Source organism: Wickerhamiella sorbophila (genome assembly GCF_002251995.1).
Source record: "Wickerhamiella sorbophila strain DS02 chromosome Unknown contig3, whole genome shotgun sequence".
NCBI lineage: Eukaryota > Fungi > Ascomycota > Dipodascomycetes > Dipodascales > Trichomonascaceae > Wickerhamiella > Wickerhamiella sorbophila.
This window is the reverse complement of record NW_020194004.1, coordinates 1,912,488-1,929,992: the sequence shown is the minus strand read 5'-3', so window position 1 is coordinate 1,929,992 and position 17,505 is coordinate 1,912,488. Positions and strand designations below refer to the sequence as shown.

At 53.4% G+C, this 17,505-nt stretch overlaps 15 protein-coding genes across 15 annotated transcripts; 8 read left to right on the top strand and 7 right to left on the bottom strand.

Moving 5' to 3' along the window:
- Positions 1-218: 218 nt before the first annotated feature.
- On the top strand, positions 219-512 carry B9G98_03006 (hypothetical protein; the record flags this gene model as incomplete). Its single annotated transcript, XM_024809563.1, has 1 exon — positions 219-512. The coding sequence occupies one exon, from the start codon at positions 219-221 to the stop codon at positions 510-512; it is 294 nt and encodes a 97-aa protein (XP_024665331.1).
- Positions 513-587: 75 nt separating this feature from the next.
- Positions 588-1,016, bottom strand: B9G98_03005 (hypothetical protein; the record flags this gene model as incomplete). Its single annotated transcript, XM_024809562.1, has 1 exon — positions 588-1,016. The coding sequence occupies one exon, from the start codon at positions 1,014-1,016 to the stop codon at positions 588-590; it is 429 nt and encodes a 142-aa protein (XP_024665330.1).
- Positions 1,017-1,997: 981 nt separating this feature from the next.
- B9G98_03004 (Signal recognition particle) lies at positions 1,998-3,578 on the top strand (the record flags this gene model as incomplete). Its single annotated transcript, XM_024809561.1, has 1 exon — positions 1,998-3,578. The coding sequence occupies one exon, from the start codon at positions 1,998-2,000 to the stop codon at positions 3,576-3,578; it is 1,581 nt and encodes a 526-aa protein (XP_024665329.1).
- A 297-nt stretch (positions 3,579-3,875) lies between these two features.
- B9G98_03003 (hypothetical protein) lies at positions 3,876-4,871 on the top strand (the record flags this gene model as incomplete). Its single annotated transcript, XM_024809560.1, has 1 exon — positions 3,876-4,871. The coding sequence occupies one exon, from the start codon at positions 3,876-3,878 to the stop codon at positions 4,869-4,871; it is 996 nt and encodes a 331-aa protein (XP_024665328.1).
- Positions 4,872-4,923: 52 nt separating this feature from the next.
- B9G98_03002 (ASTRA-associated protein 1) lies at positions 4,924-5,908 on the bottom strand (the record flags this gene model as incomplete). The annotated part of the gene is made up of 2 exons (XM_024809559.1): positions 4,924-4,950; positions 5,024-5,908. The coding sequence occupies 2 exons, from the start codon at positions 5,906-5,908 to the stop codon at positions 4,924-4,926; spliced, it is 912 nt and encodes a 303-aa protein (XP_024665327.1).
- A 122-nt stretch (positions 5,909-6,030) lies between these two features.
- B9G98_03001 (Carboxypeptidase Y inhibitor) lies at positions 6,031-6,621 on the top strand (the record flags this gene model as incomplete). Its single annotated transcript, XM_024809558.1, has 1 exon — positions 6,031-6,621. One exon carries the CDS (start codon positions 6,031-6,033, stop codon positions 6,619-6,621), a length of 591 nt encoding a protein of 196 aa, XP_024665326.1.
- A 38-nt stretch (positions 6,622-6,659) lies between these two features.
- B9G98_03000 (Mitochondrial dicarboxylate transporter) lies at positions 6,660-7,561 on the bottom strand (the record flags this gene model as incomplete). Its single annotated transcript, XM_024809557.1, has 2 exons — positions 6,660-7,491; positions 7,539-7,561. The coding sequence occupies 2 exons, from the start codon at positions 7,559-7,561 to the stop codon at positions 6,660-6,662; spliced, it is 855 nt and encodes a 284-aa protein (XP_024665325.1).
- A 191-nt stretch (positions 7,562-7,752) lies between these two features.
- Positions 7,753-8,496, bottom strand: B9G98_02999 (Transcriptional activator HAP5; the record flags this gene model as incomplete). The annotated part of the gene is made up of 1 exon (XM_024809556.1): positions 7,753-8,496. One exon carries the CDS (start codon positions 8,494-8,496, stop codon positions 7,753-7,755), a length of 744 nt encoding a protein of 247 aa, XP_024665324.1.
- Positions 8,497-8,622: 126 nt separating this feature from the next.
- B9G98_02998 (Signal recognition particle subunit SRP68) lies at positions 8,623-10,191 on the top strand (the record flags this gene model as incomplete). Its single annotated transcript, XM_024809555.1, has 1 exon — positions 8,623-10,191. One exon carries the CDS (start codon positions 8,623-8,625, stop codon positions 10,189-10,191), a length of 1,569 nt encoding a protein of 522 aa, XP_024665323.1.
- An 89-nt stretch (positions 10,192-10,280) lies between these two features.
- B9G98_02997 (Oligoribonuclease, mitochondrial) lies at positions 10,281-10,823 on the top strand (the record flags this gene model as incomplete). Its single annotated transcript, XM_024809554.1, has 1 exon — positions 10,281-10,823. One exon carries the CDS (start codon positions 10,281-10,283, stop codon positions 10,821-10,823), a length of 543 nt encoding a protein of 180 aa, XP_024665322.1.
- Position 10,824: 1 nt separating this feature from the next.
- B9G98_02996 (Ribonuclease H2 subunit B) lies at positions 10,825-11,589 on the bottom strand (the record flags this gene model as incomplete). Its single annotated transcript, XM_024809553.1, has 1 exon — positions 10,825-11,589. One exon carries the CDS (start codon positions 11,587-11,589, stop codon positions 10,825-10,827), a length of 765 nt encoding a protein of 254 aa, XP_024665321.1.
- Positions 11,590-11,737: 148 nt separating this feature from the next.
- On the top strand, positions 11,738-12,283 carry B9G98_02995 (Peptidyl-prolyl cis-trans isomerase ssp-1; the record flags this gene model as incomplete). The annotated part of the gene is made up of 1 exon (XM_024809552.1): positions 11,738-12,283. One exon carries the CDS (start codon positions 11,738-11,740, stop codon positions 12,281-12,283), a length of 546 nt encoding a protein of 181 aa, XP_024665320.1.
- A 76-nt stretch (positions 12,284-12,359) lies between these two features.
- Positions 12,360-15,713, top strand: B9G98_02994 (Serine/threonine-protein kinase cek1; the record flags this gene model as incomplete). Its single annotated transcript, XM_024809551.1, has 1 exon — positions 12,360-15,713. The coding sequence occupies one exon, from the start codon at positions 12,360-12,362 to the stop codon at positions 15,711-15,713; it is 3,354 nt and encodes a 1,117-aa protein (XP_024665319.1).
- Positions 15,714-16,135: 422 nt separating this feature from the next.
- B9G98_02993 (hypothetical protein) lies at positions 16,136-16,855 on the bottom strand (the record flags this gene model as incomplete). The annotated part of the gene is made up of 1 exon (XM_024809550.1): positions 16,136-16,855. The coding sequence occupies one exon, from the start codon at positions 16,853-16,855 to the stop codon at positions 16,136-16,138; it is 720 nt and encodes a 239-aa protein (XP_024665318.1).
- Positions 16,856-16,960: 105 nt separating this feature from the next.
- On the bottom strand, positions 16,961-17,467 carry B9G98_02992 (hypothetical protein; the record flags this gene model as incomplete). The annotated part of the gene is made up of 1 exon (XM_024809549.1): positions 16,961-17,467. The coding sequence occupies one exon, from the start codon at positions 17,465-17,467 to the stop codon at positions 16,961-16,963; it is 507 nt and encodes a 168-aa protein (XP_024665317.1).
- Between the last annotated feature and the right edge of the window lie 38 nt (positions 17,468-17,505).

Below are 17,505 nucleotides of genomic sequence, written 5' to 3'. Positions count from 1 at the left end.
CCTCCCCTTTCCCCCGGCTCAGAGGGATGTTCCCCCTTAGCTAAGCCAAGAGGTCTTGCTGATAAACATAAAAAGTCTGCAATGTAGGCGTGGATCGTGCTTCCTGCAGATGGCTGCCTATCTAACTAAATTTGCATATAGCTTAGAAGACTCCCGCCAGGATGGTCTGAATAAGTTGCCATCTTACATCCCAGTCGACATAGGCATCCCGCACATCCATGACGGGGGCTGCTGGGGAACAGGAGAAGGAAAAAATTAAACCCCCGGAAACGCCTCTCCGGCGGTCAGCGCGTAACGAAGTGCCGCCCTCGCCTGGCCGCCGCTGTGTGCCCCACCACCACGACGCCCAGCCGGGACCGTCGTCGTTGAAGGACGCAAAGAAGGAAAGGGCAATACATTCCGGGTTCTATTCGGCCGCCGAACTCAAGTTTTACCTCATGAAGGACAGTAAGTTACGCCGCCGCAGATCACGTGGACGTAAGGTCGCCTGGTCAAAACAGCTCGAATGGTGACTAGGTAGCACGCGGCCGCTAGGGCCGCTTGTTTTATGATATATGATTACTCTTTATTTATTTTGCTTGCTACTGTTACAGTCCTAACTTGACGGCGTCGCCCATGCCAAAGTTGACCGATCGCAGATAGTCCTTGGCAGACGCTCGACGGTGGGTGATTTCAACCCGCACGGCTGTCGACGCCTGAGGATCGCGTTTCGGGTTGTCGAATGGCGACTCAAAGCACTGGTGCATGATCTCCAGCAGCTGGGCACGGTCAAAGTGCGTGATCTTCACCTCAGGCCTCATGATCGAGCTGTGGAACCGGTTCGGGTACCGAAATAGCGTGGTAGTGCCCCGTAGAATCGTGCACGGAGCATCAATGTGCGTGGTGGGTGACGTCTCCACCGACCAGCCGACCTCGGTTACCTTGCAGCGGGAGCAGCGACGGTGCACACCAGAAGGGCTCTCGAGACGGCTTGGGAAACGATTGGGTGCGGGTGGACGAGCTGTGCAGGTGGCCATTACGGGTACGCGTGGGTTCTAGACTGGTGTTGGCGTGAGCGGGTGTTACTTGGGTTTACAGCGAGAAGGGATTGGTGTGGGTAGACCCCGACAACCAGCCTATTATTTATATTGCGGCGGGAAATAGATCTCCCATTGCAGCATAATTTTACTGATGGAACTTAACGCAATGTTTGATTCGGCAAAAACGCTAGAAGCTGCCGATCCGTTTCACTCCGCATACAACTTTATGCGCAAACTGACGTATTTCCCCTATTTTCATGACTGATAATAACTCTAATTGCCTGCAAATAACTATAGAATATCTGTGTATGGCTGGATCCCTATGCACAGCCGAAACCATAAAGTTTCGTGCCGATCAGGCCTAAGCCTGTCAGTGACGTCATCCCAGTCTTGTTTTCCAGGCATCATCGCGACATCTCAGCGAGCAGTCGGGATTTCCAGTTGGCAAAAGCGTCATTTTTGACGGGCAAATTTTTTGTCTCACGGCGTGCCCACACGGAATTGACCCTGCTGCGGTGTTGGCATCCCATCTCGACTTGCATTGGGGTCGTCATTTTCGTGCCATGACGTTTGGTTAGAGTTATGACCAGTTGGGATGAATACAATGTAACGCAACTCCTGGTCGGGCGAGCTGGGCCGTGCCGTGAAATTCTTGGCATACCAACGGTACGTGAAAGATCCCTCTTGGCGCAGTCTCCAAAAAAAATAATTCAAGCACAATTTCTCGCGACAACCTCGCCCTGCCTGAAATTTCGCCCTGATTCATAATCACCTACTCCTCCGTCTCACATACTTGTTTAGCTAGCGTGTTTCAGCGTAAATTAATCACCCTCCGGATCGGCCACTACGTAAAGGGCCCCTCAAACTTTAGTCTCCCCGTGCCTTATCGAACTCCGCCCTCACCCACCTCCGCCCCGCCAACCTTGGGCAAACTCAATTTATCTCCCCCTGACGTAAGCGGCTCTATTTTCCACGAGGATGGTTCTCGCAGATTTGGGAAAGAGCATCAACCAAGCCCTCAGCTCGGTAACCCGGGCTACGGGAGACGTTGACGAAGATACGCTCGATGCCATGCTGAACGAGATCTCTATGGCTCTTCTGAAGCACGATGTCGGCCTGGCCCAAGTCGCTAAGCTCAAGACCAACATCAAGAAAAAAGTCAATATCAAAGAGACCCTGCCGCAGAACCGCAAGCGCGTTATTCAAAAGGCCGTGTTTGACGAGCTCTGTGCGCTAGTCGACACTCAGCAGGAGGTCTGGAAGCCCAAAAAGGGCCGCTCGAACGTCATTATGCTCGTGGGTTTGCAAGGTGCGGGTAAAACCACGACCTGCACGAAGCTTGCTGTCTACTTCCAGCGTCGGGGCTTCAAGACTGGTTTGGTTTGTGCCGACACGTTCCGTGCTGGTGCGTTCGATCAGCTCAAGCAGAATGCCACCCGTGCCAAAGTGCCGTTTTTCGGCTCGTACACCGAGCCTGATCCGGTGGTTATTGCCAAACAAGGTGTGGACAAGTTCAAGAAGGACATGTTTGATTTGATCATAGTCGACACGTCGGGTCGGCACCGTCAGGAGCAAGACTTGTTTGACGAGATGGTCCAGATCGGCGACGCCGTCAAGCCAGACCACACGTTGATGGTTTTGGATGCGTCAATTGGCCAGGCTGCCCAGCTGCAAGCTTCTGCATTCAAGGAAGCCGCCGACTTTGGTTCCATTGTTCTCACAAAGATGGACGGTCATGCCAAAGGTGGTGGTGCAATTTCTGCGGTCGCCGCAACCCAAACACCTATTGCCTTTATTGGTACCGGTGAGCATATTCACGACTTTGAGACCTTTTCGCCGCAGCAGTTTATTTCCAAACTGCTTGGCATCGGTGATATCCAGGGCTTGATGGAGCATGTGCAGACCCTCAAGCTTGATCAGAAAGACACAATCAAAAACCTGCAGGCAGGCATTTTCACTCTGCGTGACTTGCGTACCCAAATGGAGAACGTCATGAAGCTGGGACCCTTGTCGAAGGTCGCCTCGATGATTCCTGGCATGGCTCAGTTTGCCGACCAGCTTGGCGGCGAGGATTCTAACCGGCGTCTCAAGGCCATGGTATACATTATGGATTCAATGACAAAGAAAGAGCTCGACAGCGACGGACAAATCTTCAGAGACCAGCCAACCCGCGTAGTGCGAGTGGCCAAGGGCTCTGGAACTGCCGTGCGTGAAGTCGAAGAGGTTCTTGCTCAACAAAAGATGATGGCCGGTATGGCCAAGAAGATGGGCGGTAAAGACGGTCTTATGAGCCGCATGAAGGCAATGCAGGGCGGCAAGGGCGATGCACAGATGGAACAGATGCGTCGCCGCATGGCCCAGATGGGCGGCCGGGGTGGTATGCCCGATATGAGCCAAATGGCAAATATGTTTGGCGGCGGCGGTGGTATGCCCGATATGAGCCAGCTCGCCGGTATGTTTGGTAATGGCGGCATGCCCTCCATGGGAGATATGATGAATATGGTCAACTCCAACCCGCAGCTGCAGAGTATGATGCGCCAATTTGGCGGTGGCAGCTAGCCCCACAGAACTAAGCAAAGCACATACAGAAGTAAATATCACTAAATTAATAAACTGCGTCACACACCTGTGTGTGGTTTCATTCTATTTTTTTCAATGGCGACTGCATCGGTTTTTTTGCATAATTCCTCGTTTCAGTAGGTGCAGCAAGGTTCTCACAGTTGTTGTCACTTTAGACCTCATTTACATATAAAGGGCAGTATGACTGGTTTGGCAGGGTTTTAGATGCATTTTAGCCTAAGCCAGAAGTTTCGTCACAATAAATCTGCTCCTCTGCCACGACACCCCTACAGCAATATGCACACCTATCCTCCGTGGAAACCGCCCAGTCCACCTGGAAGTGCAAAAGACAAACATCCAAGTAGCTCAGAAGAGTTTGTGACAGAAGCATCGCCCTCCAGTCCGACCCCGAGTTTTGTGAGCTTGGCCCAGCCGGCCCAAGTGTTGGCCGGCACGCACTTAGAGCCAAGCGAGACTCATCATGCAATGGTGGTTGCGACGTTGCCTCTGAGTCCGAAATATCCCATCCCGATCAAAGTGGAGCGAGAGTCTTGCTACGACAGCAAAAGAGTGCACCGAGAGCGAGAGCGAGAGCGGCGAGGTGACGACAGGTTGCGGCACATGATTGACCAGCTTCGGGACCGAAACTGCATCTTGCAGCAAGAGCTTAACGAAGTACGCGAAGAAGTCAAGAACGAAAGAGCAGAAAAAGAGCTTCATGCTAGCCAGCGCCAAGTTCTCCGAGAGCAAATGGAAAAGCTACAGGCTCGTAACGAAAGTCTTAACAAGAGCTTGTCGGCACTACAAGAGCGGCAGCAACAATGGGATGTCAACCTAGGCGACTGGGATCGACGAATGGACTCGATGAAAAAGTCCTACGAAAAAGTTCACTCTGATCTGGTTGCAGAAAGAGCTCGCCGCCAACAACTCGAAGAACACAATCGTCGTCAAGAAGTCTCGTACAGTGCAGTGCGAGAAAGCGTCAAGGGGCTCAAGATGCGATACAATCGCGAGTTACAGTCGGTGCGGGCGCTAGTGGAAAAAATCCAAGGCGAGTTTGCCAACGCGCGGCCGTCTGCTGCGGTTGAACTCCACAAAAAGCAACAGCAGGAAGAACGACGACGGATAAAAGCTGCAGCGAAAGAGCTGGAAGAAATGCAGCACCGGTACTTTGATGGCATAGCGGACTTGCAGGCTGCCATACTGAAGCAGGTTGACGATGCGAATGCCGATATTGTTTCCAAGCTGAACGAAGTTCATCGAGCAGCCAAGCTTTTGGGAACAAGCGGCTAAGAGTTGCGTAAGTTATTCATGTTGACAATAGACGAATCAAGAGCAAACAACCCTACTCGTCCATCTTTCCCGCCAACGGCTATCCATTCCGAGGGTAATTTTACAAGGCGACGCGGTGCATCTGGCGGTTGGTGGACGGTGGCATAATCCACACACGTGACGCCATCCTGTCTACCACCTCTAAACGACCAGAGCTCGCTAAAATCGTGGGCTGAGAATCCGCGCACCATGCCGTCCCAGCCGGCAGTGACAAGACTTGTAGCCTCATCATTGATAGCAATGCTGTTGATTCCACGTGTTTCTAGTTTGTGTACTTTAATTTGACCATTTTGAATTCGTGCTAGCTGGCGGTCTGCCCCCGAGGTCCAGATCGTTCCGTTGCGAAGTTTGACATCGAGGACGGGCTGTTTGTGAACTTTTTCAAAAAACACAAGCGAGTCACTATCATAGTGGGCGATATGGCCGCTTTCAAACCCAATTGCGAGCTCGTGGTCCCCGAGATCAATGGCCATCACCGTTCCGAAGCCGTTTCCGCGGGTCTCTGCGTCAAACTCGCCCTCGCTTGGGGGAGCCAGGCCCTTTACTGGCCGACCAAACGGCTTCAATGTGTAAACGTCTACCTTCTCCGACGAAGTAGTCGCAGGCACTGCCACAATTGCCGGAGAATTCCAGACGGCAACCCGGCAGAAATTCAGGGCGTTCACGTCCTGGCTGTGCATGAGCCAGGGGGCCGGGTACGACTCCTTCAACGCGGACTCGGTCAACACCTGGGTGTTGTACAGCTGATCCTGGTCCAGCCGCCAGACCCGGAGCTTGTTGTCGCGGCCGTGGGTCACAATGCCCTCCATGTCGGTTCCGCCCAGATATTTCACAGCAAGAAGGGCGAGATCATGTGCCTGCCATATTGCCTTGGGCCGCTTGGATAGCAGGTCCCACCAGACCACCCAGCCCTTGTCGTCGCCCGAAAACAGCCACAGCCCGCTGCTGTGGAACCCCACGCACGTCACTGCCGCCTTGTGCGCTCTCAACGTCGACATTCTCTGCCGAATGCAAGCGGAAACTGTAGGGTGTGGGGTTGGTTACGCTTATGTAAGGGACACCCTTGGGGGTATTTAAAACGGGCGAGGGGGGTGCGGCAGCCAGTAACCCCAAGCAAAAAATGCCTATGATCTCAAGCTCGACGGCGCTGATGGCCGCATTGAAGAACCACCAGGTCATTCCTGAGGTTCTGGACGCATTCCGCCAGAAAGTGATGTTGACGGTGAGTTTCCCGAGTGGCGTGGAAGCAACCATGGGCAACACATTGAAGGTTGCCGACACCCAGGACCTGCCCAAGCTCAATCTGGTGTTTGCAGAGACCCCTGCCAAAGCCTACACCATTGCGTTCACGGATCCCGACGCACCCAGGCGCGGCGACAACAAGTGGAGCGAGTTTGCTCACATGCTGGTGACCGACATCAAGCCCACTGTTGGCGAGGGCGGCGAGTCATTCGAGGTCGACGTGTCCAAGGGCACCGTGCATATCCCCTACATGGGCCCCGGCCCGCCCGAGAAGACCGGTCTGCACCGCTACGTGTTTGCCGTGTTTGAGCAGGAGGACGCCGTGTCAATTGACTCCAGCGTCAAGGACAACCGGCCCAATTGGGGCACCGGCAAGCCCGGATACGGTTTGCGGGACTGGGTCAAGACCCAGAAGGGTCTGACGCTCGTAGGCGCCAACTACTTTTTGGCCAGGAACGAGGTGCAGTAGGCTACAGAGAGTAAATCTTAAATAGTGCTGTGACTGGACTAACTAAAGCCGCCCCATTTTTTTAGCTGTTCAAGAACAACGAATGTCACGATTGTCTGCGGGGCGAGTCGAATGAACGCCGGAGTCCACCCTCTGAACAGGAACTGAATGCCCTCTCGGGCGACGGATTCCCGCATGACCTGCAAAGGCGAGATTTTGGCGGTGGAGTTCATGGCTCGGGTCTTGATGACGTCGACCGGCGAGCACACGGTTGTGGCAATAAACCCGGCCCAGATCGACGCTGCGAAAAACGTCGTTTGGGCGTGCGGGTCCATATGGCAGCGGTGCACCAGGAACGTCTTGCCGGTGTCGTAGCTGACCACCTGGCTGGCCGTCATAAGGATGCCGCGGATGGAGTTGGGACCAATGCCGCGGGAGAGCGCACCAACGCCCTCGGTCTTGATTATTCGGTAGATGCCGTCCAGCGCATGCTTATAATTCCGACGATCAGCGTGCGGTAAGCGTCTGTCATTCTGCATGCGGACGTTAATCACATCGGCCGGGTTGCCTACAATGGAGCCCACTAGGCCACTGAACATGGAAATAGGCAGCAGCACATACACGGGCGGAATTTCCCCAGACGGGCCCGTGGCCTTGGTCTTTAAGTATTCGTAGACACCCAGGCGGGCGGTGGAGTAGGTCGCCTGCCGCAGCAGCGCCGCACTGAGCCCGTCGTACACGGCCAACAGCCCATTGGTCCGCGCAGTGTGCACCAGCGTGCCTATCATCGTGGCCCCGGGCTTCGAAGCGGCCTGCATCTGGGCCTTGGCCAAATCCAGCGGATGGGTCACCATGGAAGCCACCATGCTTGCCGCACCCCCGTACCAGAAACTAGTTAGCAAAGCGTCCTCTTAATCCCCTATTTTCCCGAAACTTACGGTTGCTGCCTCTTCGCTGCCATGATATTGTGTAGAGCTTACTGCCTGTGTCTGTGACTTTTTTCAAAATGTGTAATCGACATCGGGGCACGGGTTGCATTTGCAAGTCCCGCGGGTTGAGCTTTTCGGAGGCACAGAAGGAGAAATCATAATAAAGGTATAACTGTCGTGTGCATGCGCACTATATATAAAGTCGTAAAGCATTAGGGAGAATTCAGAACTCGCGGAACCCCACGTCGACGGTCGAGTACACCGGATTGCCGTCGGGGTAGGAATACTGGAATTCCTCTTCGAAATTCTCGGGCTTGCCTTCGTTTGGTTTGTCTGAGGTCATGATTTCATTTTCTCCCTCGCGAGCCGCTGCGTCTGCGCTGGGGGGCGCAGGCGCCTGAGCCGGGTCGGCCTCCGGCACCGCGACGGGCGCATTGGCTTGCGAGATCTCCGGGTGTGCGTCGACCATCGCCAAGTCGGCCGAAGGAGCCGCGCTCGTCGTGGCCGCGCCCGCACCGGGCGCCGAAGTGTATCTGCGGGTGTGCGCCTCCTCGCGGGGCACAATGTCAATGAGGAAATCAAACATGTCTGACTTTTGCAGCGCGTTGGCAATGTCGCTGCGCTGGAGCGTGCGGCGTTTCGACTCTTCGGCGTGGATCCAGGCCCGCATCGTCAGCTCGGTGATGAAAATGTCACAGCCCTTGGCAAACAGAATAGGCGCCTCAGCGGAAATCATGCACACCTCGCTGTCGGTCTTCATCACCTTCTTGATCCGCGCCAATGGCAGGGCCGTCGCCTTGAATGCAGAAACAGCCGATCCTTCCTCGCCAATCCTCTCGATGTTGTCGATGGCTTGCTGCCAGTACCCCACGAGCGCTGCTTTGTTCTCACCACTCAGCCCTTGCGCAACATTGGAAAATGCGTCCGTGTCGTTGGTCTCGTAGCCTTCCTCGTACTCCTCTTCCATCTTTTGCTTCGAAAATCAGTCCTATTTGCTGTCAATCCGGACGAAAGGTTCCTATGACCAAACACTCATAATCGTATCCCCCGATTATGTCAGCGGTGTCGATTTTCCATCTGTCCAAGTTCTGAGATGCTCGACAAGATTTTAGCTTCGAGGGCGGGTCTGCAGTCGACGAATGACTTTAGCAAATACCACAAGAGGGCCACGCGCAAGGTGGCTAAGCTCAGGCGGCGGCTGGATCTGGTCCAGCGCCCGCAAAAGGGCCAGGCTTCCCCGCCCAAACCGCTCGTCGACGCTGCCCACTCTGTAGTAGCGCTGTGGCTTGCTGAGCGGGCCTGGGCCGCTGGCATGGGGCTGCGTTCCGCTTTGGAGGCCACGGATTCTCCGCTGCTCAAGCGCCAGATGCTGTCCAAGCTGGCCAAGGCCCGCAAGTACGCCAATCGGGCGGCTGCTCTAGACGACGCCAGCTCCCACACCGAGCTCGGCCGTTTGGAAATCCTGTTGTACGACACCATGGTTTCCATGGATCTGGCCGTTCAGCAGAAAAACTGGGACGCCGTAGTCGAGTTGGGCAGCGCTGCTCGCGTGGGCTGTGACGTCATGGCCAAGAAAACAAACGAGCCTCTGTTTGGGGACGTTGTAGCGGCGACAATTGATCCGGCGCTGCGATTTGCTGCCCAAAGAACTGGCCGGGTCAAGGCTGATGTCCAGCGGCTCGCTGCGTCGGTCGCTGACTCTCAAACCAGCCCTTTGGTGGCCGAGATTCGCCGCGTCGACGCCAAGGCACTCCAAGTCGATGCAGTCGCTCCCGTCGAGCAGCTCGGCGTTATCAGGTGGCGCCACCATGAAGCACACGTTGTCAACGCTGATTTGGCCCAAGCCATTCTGCAGGCGCGTTCCAAAACCTCGTCTTTGCCCACGCCTCGCGACGCCGCTAATTACGACGATGTTCTGCTGGCCTGGCAGGAAGCTTCCGACGCCGCACACGACCTTATCTCTGCCGCCGAAGCCAAAAACACAAACTCCGACGAAGCAAGCCAGAGTCTGTATATTGTTGCAACCTATATCGACTACACGGTGCTGGTGAACCGGATCGAGCGCGACATGTTGATTATAGAAGGTACCGAGCCAACGCTTACGGGACTTCGAGACTCTGTGCGTATTTATGACAGTATTTTGCAGAGCTGCGAACAGCTGCTGGAGCTCCCTGGTGTTTACAACGACGACGAGCTGTCTACCTCCCTCGAGTCGCTCAAGGCTTACTTTGCCTCTCGCCGATGCGAAACCGTAGCACGTGGCTATGCTGCAGTCGACAACCACGCTGCTGCGTTGGCCCTAGTTGTGCGGGCCAAGTCCCTCGTTGCTGATTCCATCTCTGTCGATGAGCTGCCGGTTAGCGCGTCGCAAGTGGAAAAATGGCGGTCGCAGCTCGATGGTTTAGTGACAAAGCGCCACGGCCTCGCTGCACTACTTGCTGGTGGCTCTTCCCAGGGCTTTGTTTCTGATAATATCGGTGTGCACCCCGTTGGTCCACCGGAAAAAGTGCTGTCTCGTCTGGCCAACCTCGAGGGCCGGCTCCAGCCTGTGCCTGCCAAGCCCGTCTTTTACGACATGGCCTTCAACTATCTTGATGTCGAAGACGACGAGCACTACGAGCCTGCTGCCCCAGCACCCAAAAAGCTATTCGGTTTGTTCTAACCTATATATGAAACCCCCCAAAATACTTGTCAAATAGGCTTACTATGCTTAGGCATTTTTCACAGGTCTATCGACGACGAATTCGAAGGATGCCGGGGCCCCTAGTATGGATCGATTGTGAAATGACCGGGCTGAACCATCAGACAGATAACATCATAGAGATATGCTGCTTGCTCACGGACGCCAAGCTGGACTTGATCGAGCGCAATGGCTTTGAACGGGTTATCCATGTGCCCAAGGAGAAGCTGGACGGTATGGACGAGTGGTGCCAAACGACGCACTCCAAGACTGGTCTTATTCAAAAGGTGCTTGATTCGACAAACACCGCCCCTCAAGTCGAGTCTGAACTACTTGATTATTTGAAAAAGCACATGAGCCAGCGCGAGGGTATTCTGGCTGGCAACTCTGTGCACGTTGACCGGCTGTTTTTGCTACGCGAATTCCCTAAAGTTACGGATTTTCTGCATTACCGACTGATTGACGTCTCGTCCATCAAAGAAATTGGGTACAGGCACAATCCGATGCTCATGGAAAAAGTGCCCAAGAAATCATTAAATCACAGTGCCAGATCCGATATTCTGGAAAGCATTCAAGAGCTCAAATGGTATTACGATAACTATTTAACCAGATAATCTATACCTTTTTGAAAAAATCCAACACGGATTTGTTTTTTGACACCTTGGGCCGTTTGGCAGGCGGTACTCGAGCTTTTTTCGCTGCTGCAGGCTCGCTCAAACGCTGTAATGCCAATGATGCTGCTCTTTCGCTTTGGATTGCGTCTACGTGCGCAGTCAGGCCTGCGAAATCGTACTTTGAGTTGAGCCATTCAGACGTAGGCTCGTCCAGCCAGCTGCAAACAAGCTGCAACGCAGCAAATTCCTTGACAGACTGTTTCAGTGACTCGTCGATCGGTTGTGTGGGGTCTATGGGTGCTATTGCCCGGGTATATTTTGCAGAAAGTGACGCGGGAATTTCGAGTTCTGCGACCAGCGCAGAGAGCCATACGAACAGCTTTTCGAGGTCCAATTTGTACATTTCGTTTTCGTTTTGGCAGATTTTGTCCAAATCTTGTAGCAAGTGTGTTGGAAACGCGTCCGAATCGTCGTCGCCGAGCATGTCCATTAACAAGTCCAAAGGAAGGTGCCGATCTTTGCACTTGAAAAGAACAGGGAGCACGACGAAAAACGGATTCACGGGAATGAACACGCTAATAGAAGGATCAGACACCACGTAACCGTCAAAGAGCAGTGAATGTGGGCCTGAATTTTTCACTACGACCTTTTGGAACAGTAGGGATTCTGTAGCGGCAAAGGTCGTGAGTTTCCCTGTTTTAGGGTGCGACAAATTTATCAAATCCACATCGCGGTCCAAAAGCTCTGGAGGCAACAGTGTCGTCATTCTAGGCAGCAGAGCACAGCGGAGCACAGGACGGCGAGCGAGCACGACTCTGAGTGTCTAACCCTAGCCCAAACACATGCGTGGGCCCTGGTGGGTAAGCAGCATGGGGAGGGGGAACGTATGGAACCTCTTTTGTCATCTCAACAGAATGGTAAACGAATCAGTTGCTTCAGTGGGGCCGGAAACAGGATTGCCTGAGAATTGGGAAGTCCGCCATTCCCAAAGCCATGACTTGCCGTACTACTATAATTCCAAAAGCGGAGAGTCCTCGTGGGAGCCCCCGGAGGGCTCGGACCTCGTCAAGCTCAAGGAGTACCTCACGGTGAAAATGGCGGCCACCAGCGACAAGAGCGGGCAAGAAAAAGTACGTGCCTCGCATCTGCTCATCAAGCACCGTGAAAGTCGTCGCCCGTCGTCCTGGAAAGAGGCCGAGATCACTCGCACAAAGGACGAGGCCAAGTCAATTATCCTGGGCCACGAGGCCCGCATCCGCTCCGGCGCTGCGTCGCTGGGTGAGCTTGCCGCAAAGGAGTCCGATTGCTCGTCCGCTCGTAAAAATGGCGACCTCGGCTTCTTTGGTCGCGGCGAAATGCAAAAGGAATTCGAGGACGCTACCTTCGCCCTCAAGCCGGGCGAGATGTCCCGCGTCGTGGAAACCTCAAGTGGCTTCCACCTTATCGAGCGCACCGCCTAGCCGTAATTAGCCCTTAGGTACATTCTATCGCCTCTACATTTCAATCGCAGGCGCTCTTATCCGCCTTTGCTTTGTAATGGAACCCCGTGACCCCAGCGGTCATTTAATTGTTGTTTTAGAGCTCGAATTGTCCGGCGAGGTCCGATATGTTTCGCCTACGTGGACGCTATTGACGGGGCTGTCGACGGCGGATTGCGTGGGGCGGCCGATCGCGTCCCAGATATCCGGGCAGCAGGGCGCAGGCGGGGAGGACGTTCGGGCAATCGCCGCTTTGCTGGTGAGATTGAGAGAAAACGACCTGCAATTCGCTCAATTTGACCTCAAAACGTCAGAAAACTCGTCTATACCGGTTGAAGGTCAGGGAATCCTAGTAGGCGAGCCTGGAAGCCGCTATCCGCTGTGGCTGATATCCAAGCAAGAGCCGCCTGACGAAATTGATGTAATCTTGCCCGCCCGCTTGGCCAACATTGTTGGTTTTGGGGTCGAAGTTCTGGCCAATTTCCTCGACAGGCTCATTACAGCCGTCAAAGATCAGGCATCGGCGCTGCCTGCCCCTCCAACTGAACTCTGCCATATCTGTGACCGGTACGTCCATGCGTGGTGGTATGAGCGCCATTGCGAATTGTGTTTGATTATTTCCGAAACAGAGGACGAGGTTCTGCGCTGTCATGAGGCTCTGCAAGAGCAGCGTCAGATGGTTTCAGCCATGCTTGCCGCTGCTCCGGGCGAACCTATCGAATACCGCGGTTCTTTTTTAGCAGTGAAAAGGTCGGGGCCAATACCGTCTCAGTCGAGATTTGCAGTCCGTGTTTCTTCCCCCCTGGCTTCTGCAGATGATCCTGTGAGAGATGTTCTGCTTGATATTTTAGACCGTTGTGACCAGGGCCTGAGTGTTGACATTCCTTCAGACACCGATAGCGGTGCAAGTGAAGAATTGACGTTTGACTTTGAGGTAACACCGCTCAAAAGATCAAACAGCACAAACTCTGCCGACGTCACGTTCACTCGACCCCAGAAAAAGCCACATTTACAGTCGTTGGTTGAACCGATTGTTTGTGAGATATCTGAGCTCGACTGTGTGGTCAAGGACACTATGGATCTGATTGCTGCCAAAACATCGGCCCTCAATCGTTTGGAATCACATCTCCAGTACACAAAACAGTTGTCTAAAGAGGTTGAAGTCCAGGTTCGCTCGGCTATCGACTCGGCAATTGCAGCCGCGTCTGAGGGGGCCAAAGTCGACGTGGACGTTAGCAACGCCGCACCAATTCGAAGAGGCTCCGATTATCTCAGTCCCTTTGATTCGCCGTGTGCGTCTCCGTCACTCAGCCCTCACCACTCCCCGCATCTCTCTCCTCACATCTCGCCAAACCCTCCGCCATCACGCTTGGTGGCAACCCGCAGGCCTAGCCAGCTTCACAGAGCATTCCGCAGAGCAAGCATGTCATCGTCGGTTTCAAGCAGCCCATCAAGTGAAGTTGCTGAACGTCGTCTTTCCATCACAAAGCCTGTGGTTGCTGGCAAACCCGTCTTGCCCTCCATTCATGATTTCACGGTCATAAGCCCGATCTCTCAAGGTGCATTCGGTGTTGTCCATCTTGCCCGCAAGAAACTCACGGGCGAGTATTTTGCTATAAAGACTATGAAGAAAAGTGACATGGTTCAAAAGAATCAGGTTACAAACGTCAAGGCGGAACGGTCGATTATGATTTCGACTGCAGACTCACCCCACGTCGCCAAGCTCTATTTTACATTTCAAAGTCGTGACTTTTTGTATCTTGTCATGGAGTTTCTGAATGGAGGTGATGTCGCATCTTTGTTGCATTCAGTAGGCTGCCTCACGGAAGAGTGGGCCCGCCAGTACGCGGCCGAGACTGTCATGGCCATTGAGTCGGTGCATGCGCAGGGTGTGATTCATCGAGATTTGAAACCTGCCAATCTGCTTATCGACAGCAAGGGACATCTCAAGCTTTCGGATTTTGGACTGGCTATTCGCGCAGATGAGCCTCGTCGGCCTCGCTCAGAAACCCGCCTTCCGGGGATGTCTGCGGTTTCTCGCGATGTTTCTCCTTTTCATTTGGATACTAAAACTACCCAGCCACCTACTTTCGTTGGCACCCCGGATTACGTTGCCCCTGAAACGATCAACAACGTTCGCCCCAGTAATGCCACAGATTGGTGGTCTCTTGGGTGCATTATTTTCGAGCTAGTCTATGGTTACCCACCTTTCAATGACGAAACACCACAAAAGGTTTTCGACAACATTCTTGCCCGACGCATAAACTGGCCCCAGCTCGAGCCAGAACAGGACATCTCCGCGGAGGCCAAAGACCTCATTGACAAGCTATTGGACTTGGATCCTGAAACTCGTCTCCACGATGTTGCAAGGATCAAATCGCACCCGTTTTTTGCTGAAACCAAATGGCATAGTTTATACGACATGGAGCCAACATTTGTCCCTAAAACGTCCGCAGAAAGTGTCGCTTACTTTGATGCTCGAGGTGCACCTGCTCTTCCTGAGGAGCTTGCGGCTGGCCTGGATACCCAGGCGTCTACTCCAGAACATCGTCAGTCAAGTGGTGCCGTATCAACGTATACTGGTAGTCCGGGAAGCAGTTCGGGGCGCCACCACTTTAGATTGAGCACTGGAAGTGTACGGACTTCAAGCCCGACTTCTTCGGAGATTCTCCGGCTTGATTCTTCTGCTGATGAATTCGGAGCCTTTTCCTACAAAAATCTGTCTGAGCTCGAACGGGCAAACAAACAGGTCATCACCAAACTTCGCATCGAGGGTGAGCGCCGTCACTCAATCACTTCGTCAAGTCGGTCGCCCCTGCTTGTTGCTACAAGCTCCTGGTCTGATCACTACGACAGCCCTCATTCAAGCGATACTGACGATGCACGAAACGTGCATGCATCCTCTGGTAGTGGTTCAGCTACGAATTCTGGGACTTCTAGTGCAGCGAACTCCACGGCCACGCTCTTGCTGACTCGAGTTGAGCGCCGGCGTCGTATTTCACATCGCAACAGCGGTATACGCGAGACCGGCCAACTCCGGAATTACGCCCCGGACGTGTTGGTCTGTAGCACCAGTCCAACTGTCGTGCCCAGCCTAGAAGCAGTGTTGACAACACTCGGCTGTAATGTTATCGAAAGTACGACCCGTGATGAGGCTCTGCGCACGGCGGCGGGACTGACAAAGTTCGATCTCATTATCGTGAGTGACGATTTCAAGGCTGCTATTAACGCAATAGAGTTTTGCAACGTTGTCCAATCAACATCCAATGCCAACACAAACACGCCTATTGTTCTTGTCACAAGTAACCAGAACCAACCGTTGGGTCCTTTTGACGGTAGGCTTAGTATGCCGCCGACTGAAGAGAAGGTCTCACGGTTGCTTCAGGACATGTGTGGGTGGTGTCCCTCGTAGATTATTTATTATATAGCAGCTTTTTCATCGATTTTTTTGGCTTCTTGGCCTGTATAACTCAATCGCTTATGTCCACCGTATAATTCTGAGGTGCATCTGCGGTCATTGAAAATGTGGAGGCCAAAGAAGCAAAAGGGCTAAACGTATGAGTATTGAACAGCTGGGTTCTTGCATTTGCCGTGCAATCTCCTTTGCAGTACAATCTTCTTTGTACATATACTGCTCATTCGATGTCATTGCGCTGGACAAAGCACTGCCAGAGCTCTGCTCTATGGATATGTTCACCTATTCAATGATACTTTGAAGCAACGCTACTTGCCAGTTGACTAAACTGTTCCGATATCGAACGAGGTTCTTGTTAGAACTCACACCGCATTTAGGTTACTACGTAGGCAGCGACCAGGGCATCCAGTACGAGTTCTCTAATTATATGATTTGAGGGCGACATCGTCATGGCAGTAATACTTTCCGTTCAGTTCCTTGCCGGCATTAAGAACTAAATTGCCGTACATCTTGCCTGTCTGTTCAGCAGTGACAAGTTTACCCTCTTGATACATGTCATGGAAATAGCTCGCCTCCTTGTCGTCCATATGGCCACTAGAGGTGTGGTTTTCACGGATATTCTCCTGCATGGGTGTAGCGACAATACCGGGCGCGACGGCAACTGAAGTGATTGCGGGCTCCTCCTTGGCCAAGGTCATACTCAAATGGTTAACGGCGGCCTTCGATGCTCCGTAGGCACCCCATGCCTGGAACGGGACAGTTGCGGCGTCGGAGGAAACAAAAACAACATTTCCCTCAGATTTGCGGAGAGAAGGAGTTAAAACAGGCAGAATGCCTACAATTGAAAACAGGTTGACCTCGAAAACCCTGCGCCATGCATCGACGTCGGATGCGTCGAGCTTGGTGATAGCGTCGAGAATGCCTGCATTGAATACCACCCCGTCTAGTTTTCCGTTCACCAGAGCCAGTATTTGTTCATGGACTTTGGGATCAGCAACATCGCCCTGGACAAGGTGGAATTTTGGGTGGCAAATCGGCGTAGAACGGCGGGAGACGCCCACAACCTCGACGCCTTGGTCGAGAAGGTACCCTGCAATGGCAAGACCAATACCAGAGGAGGTTCCTGTGACAAGATACATTTGGGGGCAAAAGTGTGTGGTAGGACGGGAGCTTTAATAGTCGGTTGAAAAATACCGCCGATATGCAGGGTACACAGAAATGCATAGGTTTGCAGCTGCTGTGGGCTAAACGAGGTTGCGCTCTTTTAGTGCATCCAAAACGGTTTTGGATTCCATTTCCTCTACTCTGTTTGTTTTCTTGAGGTACTGGGGTGCAGAGCCGTCAAAGTCCAATGCAAGATCGCACTCGACGACGTTTTGCTCAAAGTGCGCCAGGTCTCCCACAGGGACGTGATCGATTATGAATTTGGTGTGTCCCTGTTGAACCAGCGGCCCCATGGCTTCTTGCGGGTTCTTGAGTGCGTCAATATACTCGTAGCCATTGGCACCTGCGAATTCTTTGGCCTGGCCCTTCGAGTCTCCCAGCACAAACACAATCGCGATGCGAGGTTTGAAAGTGTCCATGGCAGACACAGGCATAACCTTCGACGGCTTGGCGACCCAGCTGGCAAACGCTAGTCCGCCCAACACGAAAGCAATCCCCCACGGTCCTATTCTGAATTTTGGCGCCGCCCCAGCCGCCGGACTGGCCACTTTTGGTCGAATCGCTGCAAGAACTCTACCAGTGCGCATGACAAATCGATGGCGGAGGTTGGTTGACTATAAAATGT